At 45.6% G+C, this 13808-nt stretch overlaps 1 protein-coding gene across 7 annotated transcripts in view; it reads right to left on the reverse strand.

Moving 5' to 3' along the window:
- Positions 1-11178: 11178 nt before the first annotated feature.
- The window catches only part of RUNX1 (RUNX family transcription factor 1), a 169911-nt gene continuing 167281 nt past the window's right edge, over positions 11179-13808 (reverse strand). For all 7 annotated transcript variants that reach the window (XM_035315727.1, XM_035315722.1, XM_035315723.1 and 4 more), the window contains one exon: positions 11179-12685. In XM_035315727.1, coding sequence (XP_035171618.1) covers positions 12192-12685 — 494 coding nt within the window. In that variant the 3' untranslated portion in view covers positions 11179-12191. The remainder of the gene's footprint in view (positions 12686-13808) is intronic.

A 13808-nucleotide genomic window follows, 5' to 3' on the forward strand; every position in this document is an offset into this window, starting at 1 on the left:
GACTGCGAGGGCGGCGGGGGGCTCTTAGCAGCGGTCCCCGCGGGGCAGGGCCCTCCCGAGGGGTCCCCGCCACGCCACGCAGGGTGCCAGGTCGGCTCTGTGGTGTATCGAGGAGCTGGAGGGCCAAAGGGCTGCTCCTGAGGGCAGCTCGGGCTGGGATGCGAGTGAGCCCTTTGCTTTCAAAAGCAGAGGCAGAAAGCAGCAGCTGTGCCACTGGTGGTGGATGGAGATGGAGTTCTGCAGGCCACACCGCGATAAATGCGCTTCTGTACGAAACCCAGGGCAGCACAAGCCCTGAGCTGCATTCAGAGAAGCTTCCCTTCCCCTCCTGACCCCAAAAGGCAGGCATCATTGCTTCGTAGCTTGTAAGGTGTAAAAGGACCCCTGGCAATTCTCTGACCCGAACGCTCCTAGCACAGGCCATCGGTGGAGTTTGTGCTTAACATTTCATCAAGAGGCCACACGGGTGTGGTAACAGCCCAGATTTTTATGTTCCCAGGGCCCACGTCCATGACACAGCCTCCGCCTCCTTCCCCCGCTAAGTCCCTCTACTCACAAACAGGGAAAAATGATTCCCTCTTCCATGCACCCCGGCTCAGCCATTCTCCAGGAAGACCTGAGTCAGATGTTTGGTACCTAAACCAAATACCTGAGGAAGGTGGGGAAGAAGGAGACAATTGCTGGAGGGAGACACACAGTTACTAAACCAGCCTAATGTAAACAAGATCTAAAGCAAGAGTTCAAAGTTATTAAAACGAGGGGAAAATGCCAAAGAAGGAAATTCTTCTTCGTGCAGTCACCCAGCTCCAGAGCCAATGAAACCTGCTTTACCATCCCTGAAAGATGATTTATGAGCATGTTTTTAATCTGCAGACAACAATAACAACAAGGCTTCTCTCCATGGACCTTTTCATCAATGGAGCTCAAAGTGCTTCTCCAAGAAGGTCAGTGTCACCACCCATTTGCAGATGAGGAAAATGAGGCACAGGGAAGAAGGGATTTTGCTACAGCCACTGGCAAGTGAAAAAGCCAGGGACAGATCCTCGGTCAAGTACGTTCACTGCTAAGTTATGGCATTCGGCGAACATAAGTCTAAACGTTGAAGCAGCACCTGTGACAGGACACGTCTTACTGTCTCGGTGGGGGCTTACCCCCACACCCTGCCCTCAGGTGTCTGCATGGCACTTGGACTTGTCTGAAAGAGAGACACACCTGGTGACACCACGCAGGGGTGGACACGATCTGCATGTGATGGAAGAGCACAGTTGAGCTGGACAAACACTGCTCCATGCGACAGGAAAGGGGGAAAAGTACAGGAATAGCTGCATTTAATATAGCAACGTAACAACTGGCAGGGAGATAAGCAACTTGTGGGAGCTGTGTTAGTTTCTAATGATGGGTTATTACCAGCAGCTGAGAGCTCTAGACCATAAAGCTCCAGTGTGTGAGCTGTGGTACAAACAAGAAAGGAGACACTTGAGGAATTTAACTCTGAGAGGTGCTGAGCAATCACTGTAATAAAACGAGGTTATTCTCCTTGCAGCATCCATCTCCATTGGCATCACAGAGGAGAACCTGTTTCCTAGGGTGGTTTAGATCTAACATACAGTGATTTGTTTGTTTTACCAGGATAAAAAAAAAAAAAAACAAACAAACAAACAAAAAAAAAACTTCAGAACTTTCCCTTTTTTGTCTGGGTGCAGCTTCCTGCTTTGGAAGGAGAATGCACACTTTGGGGACTGTTCTTATGCCTCTTTAATAGACAATGAAAAAAAAATCTTTAGCAGAACTTTCTTTTTCTTTTTCTTTTTCTTTTTCTTTTTCTTTTTCTTTTTCTTTTTCTTTTTCTTTTTCTTTTTCTTTTTCTTTTTCTTTTTCTTTTTCTTTTCCTTTTCCTTTTCCTTTTCCTTTTTTTTTCTGCTACATCCTCCTCTATCCTGATTGCAAAATCCAGGCGGGAAGAATACCAGACAGGAAACGCAATTTTTGCTTATTTTAAGATTTGGAATACATTTGACCTCCCACTTGCCCCTCTTCCCCCCCCCCCCAAGACAGACCAAACACAGCTCACTCTTCTCTCACGCATAGCTGCGTTCCTGAAACCACCAGGCTTCCTGTGGGTGGCAAACCTCAATACACCTGCAGACGTTGCAAACAGGGCACAAAAATACCCCTCACAGAAGTGACTCTCTTCCACCCACTCTTGTCTCAGCACACTGTTATATCAAAAGCCTTGAAGAGCAGCAAAATCCACCACCCCCAAGGAGGGGACCTCAGCAGCGAGTGATACCTTCTTCGTCTTAATGCAGCCACGCTGGCTGAATGGAAACCTGGAAACTTCTTGACTGTGCCACATAACTGCATATATGCTACGGCAAGGTCTGGATGAATGATGCATCTTCAAGACTTTAACATCTAGTAATCAGACACTGAAGAGTCATAGAGTAGCCATCTCATGTGAGACAGGCGGCAGTGGAGACATGGCAACAAAGATTGCCCCAAAGACCATTGCTTGAGGCATATATGGAAAGCAAACATGCCTTGTAAATTGGCTACATACCTGTAGTTTTATCTTTCAAATTGTGCTTCGTGATTTTCATAATTTTTCTTCCTTTTTGTTCCCTCCCCATTTTCTGACCTCTCTGGTTCCCAGCTATGGACTGACTTAACCTTATTTGAGGAAGCAGTGCAAGCAAACACAAATGAGAAGAAGCCACCTCTTTAAGGGTGAGGAAGAACATGGGCTGGTGTCTGTTCTGGAGACAGAAGCTGAAGCCAAATGTTGCCTGTAGCCAGTTCAGCTACAGGCCAGTCACTGAAACAGGATGGTCTGCCAGCCTTTAATGTCTCCTGCGTTCTGTGTATTGGTAAAATGCACCTCTGCTTTGTGGGATTCATTCCTCATTTATTAACTTTACCTTCGAGAGAACTAACAGAAGCATGACCCCAAAAGTTTGATGTCTTAGGAAGAAATAATGTGCATGTAAGACTCCAGAAAGCAGGAAATGTCAAGCTCAGCTACAGGACAGTGAGAAGGGACACACATATTTTCCAACAGGTGAGATGTTTAAAGACCCAGGGAGGTTAGGAAGTCCACAGGGCATTACAAAACAGTCTTCCTAACTTCAAAGAGATCCCATTTGCAAAGGGAGAACTACAAGGCAAAACATCTGCCTCTTTAACACCTTTGGACTCAGGTCTGCAAGGTCATCCAGGTGAACCCATGGGATGACAGACACCGTCCCAACAGCAGCGAACAACAGCCAAAATGCCTGCGTAGGACGAGCTTGTTTTTGGCCACTCATACCTGGAGCCGATTGGCAATATTTCCGATAAACTGGTGCAAGGTGCTGCCTCACCCCAACCGTACCACCAGCAGCGCTGCCTGCTTCCCACAGAGCAAGCAGCCCACAGGGCCCAGGATTCCCAGCTAAGCTGGCAGGCTCCAGGCTTTGGCAACCAGGAACATTTTGGTTTCAGCCTTTTTGATCGGATACAACTGAACGTTATTTCAGGACCACACGGACAGATTTTTGCTGTCTGCAGAAACTTTGGGAAGCGTGTCTCTCTGTCCCAAAACAGAAGAACTCCTCCTCCCATCCAGCCCCCAAATCACAGTGCCCGTGGGATGGCCGTGCTGGCATTTGGCTGGCTATGCCCACACATCCCCCCAGTGTGGACTGGGGGGGATATCAGAGGTGCCTGTGTGAGAGGAGGGAGCAGGAGGGAAAAAGAAAGGGGGGATGGCAGTAGCTTAATAATAATGCCTTCTTCCCCACCCCTGCAAATTTAGCTGCTGTTTTGCATAGAGGCAGGAAATACTCTCCGTGTAAAATAATCCATATCACCTTGATTCAGAGCAGCTCTTTATCACAAATATTTAGGAGGGGAAGGGTGAAGTTTGCTACAGGGTCTGTACACAGGGATTTTACTATTCCAGTGGAAATTAGCTGATTTTCAGCCTGTTTTGAAGGACTTCCACGTCTGTGTGGATGCGATGCTCACCTGATGCAATAACATAGAACAGCTGAACCACTGGGATCCTTTGAAGAAGGCTGTATAAAAAGGCTGGGCAGCTGTTGGTGTTCGGGGACACTGAAATACCGGGGCTGTGCTCTGTGGTGTGGGTTTCACCTTGTACCTGTGGTGTCCCTGCAGACAGGGGCTGGAGCTGTATTTCGGACTGGGAGGGGTCTTTACCCCAAGGGGGGCTGGTTTGAGAAAACAGGGGTGGTGGGACTGTGCAGCCAGCGGGCATCAGCCTGGCGGCCACACAAAGCACACCCAGACCTCAGAGAGCTGCTCAGGGACTGAAGTGGAGGTTGCCCCGAGCGCAGCTTGCAGGACGCAGCAAGTGCAGCAGCAGGGCGCAGCGTGCAGGTAGCAGTGAGGCTGCCCTCTGAGCTTGCACAGAGAAGCTGCGTGTGTTCCTGTATTTGGGGCACTGGAAAGCAAAACAGCCAGGGGCACTTCTTACATGCTACAGGAAACAATTCTGCATCAGCGAGGAGCAGGTCTCAATCTTTTGACAGCGTTCCTAGCCTTGGGAACCAGCATTTTATAAAGCCTACAAATCAGCCCTGACCCCCTCCCTGCTCTGAAAGCAGGCTATGTTTTAAATCTGTGTATTAGATTTTCTTTCTAAATTGTTTTATCCTCCTCTCGCAAACCCAAACAATTCCCAGACAGTGACTCGTGCTGACTAATCCAGTCTGGGAGACTTCTAGGTGTCCCTGTAACTTAAAACCAGAAAACAAGCTTCCTAATTCAGTAGCTAGACATTCCAATGAAGACCTGCAGGTTCCGAGCTTTTATTTTCCCTCTCCTCAGGGTTAAACAGGCTTTTATCTACACTGTGCCTCCCTCCCCCAGCAGGCGAGAGCTGTGATGAGCTGCAGTTCGGACATTCCTTCCCCGAGATGCTGCCCACGTCCTTAGGACTTCTGCTCCACAGGGCACCCCGGAGGCAAAGTCAATGTCAGCCGGCAGCCGAGCGAAACCATGATAAAGGTGCTGTCTTCCAGGGAGAGGGGGGCGCCTGAAGTAACACTTGAGACACGCTCCCAACGCGCCTTATAGACCTGCAAAAAGCCCTGTGTTGTAAAAAGATATGGGGCCACGGTTAAATTGTATTTTTGGCCCTTTCACAGTGCTGGACTGAGTCATGCTTTAGTCATGTCTGGAAACCACAGTGTCATTGCAAGGTCTTCCAGTAACGTAGCAGTGGCAGTGGTGATAGGCTTATAAGCTCTGAATGCTGTGAACAAGGCCTGTCCTGGAGCAGCTAACGCGGCGTTCCCTGTCAGTTCTGTGACCACACACGTTGCACCAATAGCCGGCATTTCTGTGCCTGCTCAGAAAAAGGGCTGTAACTCCTGGGCACAGTGCGCTGCGCCACTAATCCGTGCCTGTTGTCTTGTGTGACAAGCCACTGAAAAGAGGGGAGAAAAAGCCACGTAAGCCAAAGGTAACACACCTGTGTTGTCTTTCCAGGACAGCTGTGTTGAGACGTACAGTGCCTTTCAGGCTGATAGCAGTTAATAAGCTGCTTCAGCTCTGGAGCCTGACTCCACAGGGAGGGATGTTTCCTCATTGCACAAGTCAAACAAAGCAGTGTGGGAGAACACCCGTGACAATGGCCTCTATAATTGAAGGCCATCAAAAGCTGTCAGTCAGGGTGTAAGGTATAACAACAAGTCAACAGCCTTGTGGGTTCACCCTCCCCAGCCCCTCCTCTCACAAACAGCAGCCTCCAGCCTTTGTCTTCCTCAGCTTTTTGCCCTTTCCTCTTCCTCCCCTCAACCAGCCAGAGGTGGGGCTGAGCCGGCCTCCCCCAGCAGCCAGAAGAAGGCACGGCCCAGCCTCCCGGCCTCCAGGATGCCCAGGGGCAGCTCCCCGGAGGGCAGAGGGGCAGGGGCCAATCTTTCTGCTGAGTTGCCCAGGGTCGTGACGTGGTGGAGGTTGTTGATGTTTTGATGTCACTATTTGTAACTTCTCTTCCTGTTGTGTTCCAGCAAGAAACAAAATTAGAATGCGCTCTGCTTGAGCATCCACCTCTAAAGTGCTTTTGGGTTTCAGAGGGCAAGGAGAAGAATCTTTGTGGTAGACCCTTGCAAAAATGTAAGTGCAATGCTGTTAGGATAACGTGGGATTGTGCCAGAAAGAAATGTCATGCGGTCATACTGAGCAGTAACCGTGTCAGAGGTATGCGTGAGCCCAGCCTAAATAGGCTAGAAAAAGGTTAGAAAGTTAAGTACCTGGAATTCAGAAACTGTTTTCTCTTAGTCTCTTGATCCTCATTTTAAAAAGATAATATGAGTTATCATTTGAGAGATGGAATGCTACCTGACGAGTTGTCAGAAAAACTGTAGCTGTAGTAGTTTGCTTGTAGCTTGTTTTTCACTGAGAGGAGTAGATGAAAGTTAATCCTTGTACGTGTATACATTATTATATAGAAGGATACTACTGAAAGCTTCATTATATAATGCAGCATATTCTGTCAGGCTAATATTAGAAGGTTTTATATATATCTTTATGTACAGATACAGAGGCTTTCAGACTGAACTTTCAGTATTGACTCTGTTTTTTTTTTTTTTCCTTCTCATTTTGAAAGCTCGATTCCCCCATATTAATGTTTCACTACATACTAATGTAACACTACTGTTCCATTATTTATTTCAAGACAAAACAAACAAACACCAGTGTATCTTATAAGTAGCTTAAGTAGCATGACCTCAAACTAAGTCTTTTGATGCTCCTCAAGTAAGGTTCAACTCATCAATATCAAGCAGGATCGACCCAAGAAGCAAAAGATTAAGGGAGAAGAATTAAAGCTGTAGAAAATCTTAGATTATTCAAATTTGATCAAGATGGAGTTGTAAGTCAATGATCAGGCTTCTGTACATGCAAAGTCTCATTTCAGTCCTGTTTTGATGATCCTATTGGATAGCGGGCCAGGTCACCCCACAGCAGAAAAAAAAAAGGCATTTAATGTTTAAAACTTAATGTTAAAAAAGAAAGAAATCAATTGAAAAAAAAAAAAGTATGGAAATGTGTTTTTGATGTTGTGAATGCTACACTGTCAATATCCTTCTTCTGATGGTTACTTTCTCTCTGACAGTTTTCTCTCTGGTGAAAGAACGCAGCCAGCCAATGTGCATACTTGCCAAACATTTTATTTGTCATTCACACTAATTATGATATTGAATTTACAGAGGAAACTGTGGTACAAAGAAAGAAAGAAAGTCTTCATTAGAACTAACGCAGCAGTCCAGCTGCTCTGCGTGCTAGTTGTAATGAGTTTTCCCGTGGCGCTGGACACAGCCATCCCTATGTACAGCAAGAGTCTACTCTGACGTGGTATCTAGAGACTTCCTGTAGTGGGGGAAAAGTCTACTCTATTCTCTTTTCCTATCTGGTTCCAAAAAACAGCAGCCTCCCTCCCGCCCCCCCCAGAGAAAAACCCCCTGCAATCAAAAACAAAAAAGCAAACTTCCAGGACCTGGTAGTTTCCCCTTCTGGAAATGTTCAGCACGACAGTGTCAAAGGAAAATGTGACTGTTCCAGTATGCTGCAGCATCTGGTTTGTAAACAGATCCAGTAAGTGCTGAACGAATGCACTTTGATGCCATTCTGATAGGAGTGCATCTCCCACTGTGTCCTCCCCTCAGACTTGCCATACTGCCACCTCAGACTGAAAGTTTAGGTTTTTTTTTGAAAGAAAGGTGTAGTTGTCATACCCAGAATACCACAAATAACCCACAGATTTTTGCACATTCATTTCTCCCCTACCACAAAAAAGTGAAGAGTGTTGAATAGAGACCATGCTATAACTGTTTACAAAAGTGAATAAAATGTAGTTAATCTTGAAGCCTAAAATAACTAATTTGGAAAGAAATAAGTCTCACTACAGTATTTAAGCAAACAAAGGTAAGTTCATTAAAAACACAGAAAAATGAAAAAAAAACGCGGAGTAATTACAAGCACTAAATATTTTGCTATGAAGCTTTAGAAATCTATTTACATACATAAATACAAGTAACTCTGTTGATGCAACCCTCTTAGGACAAGGAGAAAAATGCCAAGTGATCAGTACTGACCAAGCAAGGTTAACAAAAATAAAATAGGAGATTGTTGTGATGCAGGAAAACAAGAAAGTGTTTTGCTCAAATTGAAAACGATCCACTTAGCCTGAATCTTCAAATACCCAAATGGAAAAGGTCATCCAGAAAGCAGTAATGAATGTTTCAAGAGTGCAGGCAATTCGGAACACTCTGACAAAGACTGTGGGCCATTTGGAGGAAACTCTTTTTTCTCCTTTCCAGAAGCTCATTTGGCATAATTCTACAAACGAAACCCTTAGTAGCGGTGACGCTCCTTGCGTCTGCCTCCCCTTTGCACTAAAGCTCCTTGCCATTGCTCTGGAAGCGTATCGGGAACTCTGGAAGTGAGCTGAGAAAGGCTGTTTGCGAGCAAAGTAAGGGGCGCAGGCGAGAGCTGGGCCCTGTATTTGCTTTGAACTTGTTTGATCAGGCTGCCTCTGGACAACGGGCTGTGTCTCGTGAGAGGAGCACGCGAGCTGACGGCAGGGCCTGCCATTAGCTGCGTGGCGGTCGGGGAAGGAGCCTAAGGCACTCTGCTGACTGTGACTTGCAAAGGGAAGCACAGCAGTGCTTTTTGGATTCCATTCAGCAACCGGGATGATAAAACTATATAAATATATATATATATATATATTATATATATAAAAATATATACTCATACATTATAATTTGGAGACGTTTGAATGGCGGAAGTGTTTCACCTAACCGTCCTCTTTCTGCCTGCTAAGTGCTGTTAAGATACAAGAGGAATGACACGCGAGAATTTTTACAGCCTCAGAGATATTTGCTGTCCTTACTGGGACAGGGGATGGCTAGAAAAATAGATTTGAGTAAACTGTGGTGTCTCATAAGCACTTGTGTGAATACACTGTAGTCCACAGTGATTAAACAGACTAATTAAAAGGGATAATAAACTTAGCTTTTCCTCTGTGAAGAGGGCACTGCTTTGTTTCGTGTTTGACATGCACAGAGGGGTTAGACTCGGGAGTTTAGCTGCTGGCAATTATCACAAGTGAGGGCTGGGAAATCCCAGGTTTTGGTTACGTTTCAGTAAAGACACAGGGTAAGTGTGGTGGCCAACTCTGCACTTTCTCATACTGTTCACACCAGGGAGTGTAAAAATTAAAAGTTTGGCTTTGAGGCAAGCATGAAGACAGCAGACGCGTAGCCGTCAGAAACATTACATAAGAGACCTGATCTTCTGGATCCCTGATGCTTTGCTTTCAGAAGCGGACAGCACAACACTAGGGGGTAAAATGGGAAAAGGGCTTTACAGCAGAGAGCAGTCGCGGCTGTGGTGAGAGACCAGCCTGGGAGCGCACTGACCACAGCAACCTCACTCCTGCCTCCGGGCTGAAGTCACCCGGCCACCCGCGGCCGTGCCCTGCGAGCCGAGGCATCCAGCTCCTCTGCGGATCCTCACCCTCACTTTTGGGTTCCCACTCACAGCACTACGCGCTTGGGTGGTCCGGTCACAAGGCCGATGTGAAAGCTGTGGTCAGCCATGGCTTTAATTGCACAGCGACACGGAACGTGTAAGATGGATTCTGCAACAGAGCTACTGTTTAGTGATGAAGGACTTTTTTTTAGGCTACGGAAGAGGTGAGGTTCTAACTACGTAAAATGTCCCAACAGGTAGGGTCTCTCTATTTCCATATTCAGCAAGGTCTCCATACTTCCAAAATGCATTTTTCAACTGTTCTGATCTCATCTTTTGGATGTTTTTTGCCTTTTTTGTTCAGAGCAAACTCTAGAAAATGATAATATTATGCAAAATTAAAAGCACAGGGCCATTGTATGTATTTTAGCAGAACCATTTTGAACTTTTGCTGAGATCTCTTGAAACACTCCCTATTTTCTGCACAATAATGACCTTATTAACAATGTAAATTCTTCAATTTGTAACTTTTCAATACCAAAGTGCTACTGCATCTGTCTTAAACAAAGAAGCAAAATCATATATAAAAAAAGAAAACTTGAAAAACAAATGGTTTTAAATAAGTCCAGCTGTTTTGCTGCCTGCAGCCAAGGATCTTTTTAATTTGAATCCTTTTAATTTTTTTTTTTTTAAACATCAAACACTGATCTGAAGTCCTGCTTTCAAATACTCTCTGAGTTGACCTGCAATTGTTTCACTCGTTTAAGAGGTACATTAAATAATAATCAGATCATTTGGAACGCACACGTGTCAACATCAGCAGTTTGCAATTAATGAGTAGTACAACAACTGCATTCAGACCAAACCCTCAAATAAAATAGTGCCATAAACTTTACAGTGACATCTGATATGTTTGTGCTGTAACGATGGGCAACGATGACGACTCTGTATTAACATGCTGTTAGAATAGGGCTTGCAGATTTGCTACAGGACAGACTAGTTTGTGCACCAGTTTTAAATCTCCTTCCTCTTCCCCCAGAATTTGGTGGCGGAGGAACCGTTAAGGCCCCTTCTTCCTGGCCTGCTTTCCAGATGAGCTTGACAACCCTGTTCGGTCCGAGCTATTTTGCGATGCACGACTTGATCTATTTTCCAGTAGGCTGGAACATGGCTCTTGTACTGCACAGAAATCTTGGCTCCACCGATCCGGGAGCAAGTCTCACGTTGATTCCAGCAGAGCCAGGACTTCAGCCCTGCCATGCTAACCGTGTGTTGCCTTTTGATTTGAAAGACTATGTATGAGGCCTCTTCCGGAGTTCTTAGGAAGCCCAGAGAAGCTCAGCAGCAGAATGGGACCGTATGAGGATGCATTTAATTAGGGAATATAGAGTCTGCCTTATGATATATGTACCTCCTGATTACTGATCCTCAGCGTCACCACTGGTGACGGAGGAAAAGTGAGGAAGGGGTGGGGAGAGAGGACTCCACTGGGTGGGGAGGCACCGTGCCTTCACAGGGCTTCTTGTGCATCAGTTGTTTCACTGAGAACAGAGCATCGACACACCTCTGAGGCTCAGAGCCCAGTTAGCTGAGTCAAATGAAAGGGAGAATTGTAAACAATATTTCTAGATAATTAGGAGGTCACTTTACCCATCGTTATTCCAGCCTTTTTCAATGTGATAAATTTGACTTTGGCTGCTACCAAAAAAGGCAGTTGCTGATTTTTTTTTTTAATATAGGCATATTTAAATAATTATAGTATCAACAAATAAGAAAAGTCTAAATATCAAGCATAAATATCAATGAACTCATCAAAGTAGTACAGTAGTTGAAAATGACCCAAGGCTGTAGCCGTTGTATTAAAAAAAAAGTCCAAGAGAAAAAAGTTAAATTAACTTATTGAAAAAGGGCTGATTCTTTCAGTTGACAAAGCAAGAAAGAAGCAAGCATGATTAAAACAACAAAAAAAAGTAAAATCTTTTTTTTTTTTTGCAATTTATAAGGTGCCAAGAGAAATAAAACAAAATAGATGCAAAGCAGGATGAGTTGCATCCAAAACAAAAACAAAAACAACAAAAGAACCCAAAATAAAACAAACAAACAAAAAAAACAGCAATAAAAAAATCCATATTCTTTGGAATATACAACGTGGTTAAAAAAAAAAAAAAGAAAGGATGAAGTCCAACATATAAAACCTCTCATTCACAGCATTGCTAAAACAGAAGCGTTCACAGTTTCCCTCTGGGAATCTTCCTATACTTCCTTATAGTTAATATGTCCGTAAGATGCAGTAAACTCACTAAGATTCTTTTAGGTCTTAAGTCTTAAAAATAGAAGTGTACTGAAACTCTTTAGGGCTGTGGAGACCTTCAAGCCCAGGCACGTTTGAAAGCCACAGGCCTGGAAACAAACTGGGTATCTTCCTACCCACCCTCACTACCTACAGGCCACCAACCTGAACGTCCTCCTTTCCAGAAGCTCAGCCCCCCGAGAGGGTACCTTGTTGGCGTGACGCTGCTTCGCCAGCCCCACAGCTGGCTGGCCAACACACGCCCCCGCTCCTGGGAGTGCTGACTTCTGGAGAGTTTGCTTCTGGAAGTGATGTGTGAACATGGCAGGGCCCACAAGCAAGACAGGTGTTTATGGGATACCTACGGGCATCGGTAAATAGAAAGCACGTTAGTCCTGGCCCATGACTACTTAAAATGCATTCAGTATGGCCGCCACACCGCTTCCTCTAGCCTTGCTGTGGTGCCCATGTTAGTCGGGGAATTGCTGTGGCTCCCTTCTGCCTCAACCACATCGCTTTGGTTGGGAAGGTTGGGGTTGAGGAGTGTCGATCCCGTGGAAGCATTGGTGCAAGGAGGGTGGATGCGCGGGGGGGACCGGTCTCCCCCTGAGATCATGGAGAACTGATAGGACCCGGCCGAGGTTCCGTAGTAGAGGTGGTACGAAGGTGAGCTGGTCTGGAACGGGCTGCCTTGGGCCTGAGAGGAGCCGGGGTACGGAGGCGGGAGATAGGTGTGGTATCTCGTGGCCGTGGACATGGCAGACATACCGATTCCTATCCCTGAACTGACAGGCGTCGGTGTGTAGGTGAACGCTCCCGGGTAGTGCATCCGAGGATCGGAAATGGAAGGGAGCGCGGAGAAGGAGCGGTCGATCCCCACCCTGGGGTCACTGAATGCTGTCAGATCAGAAGCACCTGGATCGCAGGGAAGGAAGGCAGAGAGCTGTTAAGCTGGTGGAGCAGAAGTTCACCTTTTCAAGGCAATAATCAACATCTGAACCCTGATCTACAGCTAGCCAAAGCGGTGCTGCCGGGGAAAGAACAGAGCTGTCCCTCCCCTCATCTCTAACACGGTCATTGTAGTGCTTGCAGATCTGGATGTTTTGGATTAATTTCAGTAAAGCAGCAATTAAAGAGGAGTGCCCAGCTCTCACCTCATTTTGTATGTGTATGCGCTTGCTCTTAAAGACCTTACTGCACATACAATTGTTTACACTTCCAGTGTCTTCATCCTCAGCGGCTGGGTGGGGAATGGGGATGCAGATCTCAAGCTCCTTGCTCAGAATCACATGAGTCACCAGGGACACTGATGGGACCTAAATACAAATTGTCCAGCTTCTGCATAGTCTGTCCTTGCTCCCAGTTTTATTTGCTGACTCAAACGGGAAGCTCCCTGGAGCACACATTGTCCTTTGGGTACACAAACATACACAGGCAAGGTCTACACACACAGGCTTAGCCCAGCTGTTAGCACTTAAGAACACAGTTCCACATTGACTCTCGACACTACCAAAGTCAAGAAAAATCAGGTTCATTTAAGGTCTTTGAATCTGGGTCTTCATATAACTTCTACAGTTGTTACTAACTTCTGAAAATCTTGGCTCTAATGAGGGTATAAAAATGCAATGCCTTTTAAAAGCAGAATTATACATTTGGGAGTTGGACTTTTTTTTTTTTTTTTTTCTTTTTCCCTTTCATTTGTACTAGAGATCTTTCTCATCCTGCTGGGCGGAGGTTTTATAGGATAGTCAAATTCTGCTCCGCTTTATCTGACATCAGTGAAAGGATGCCCAGTCCCACCATCTCCTTTCCTGGTGTGCAAGGATTAAACAAGAAGAGCAGATAATAGCCTCTTTAGAAAGGATCTTCATCATGACTCAGATTAATGGAAGGTGTCAATCCCTAGAGCTGGCAGCAAACCGTGATTAAAATAACAATAATAATTAAGAAAAAAATCTTTCCAGAAGACAACTTCTCCTGTCAGACAAGGCGTGGAGTCGGCAGGAGCCATGCGCTGAAGGAAATACTCATGAGAAGA

The sequence above is a fragment of the Oxyura jamaicensis genome, chromosome 1 (assembly GCF_011077185.1).
Source record: "Oxyura jamaicensis isolate SHBP4307 breed ruddy duck chromosome 1, BPBGC_Ojam_1.0, whole genome shotgun sequence".
NCBI classification, from domain to species: Eukaryota; Metazoa; Chordata; class Aves; order Anseriformes; family Anatidae; genus Oxyura; species Oxyura jamaicensis.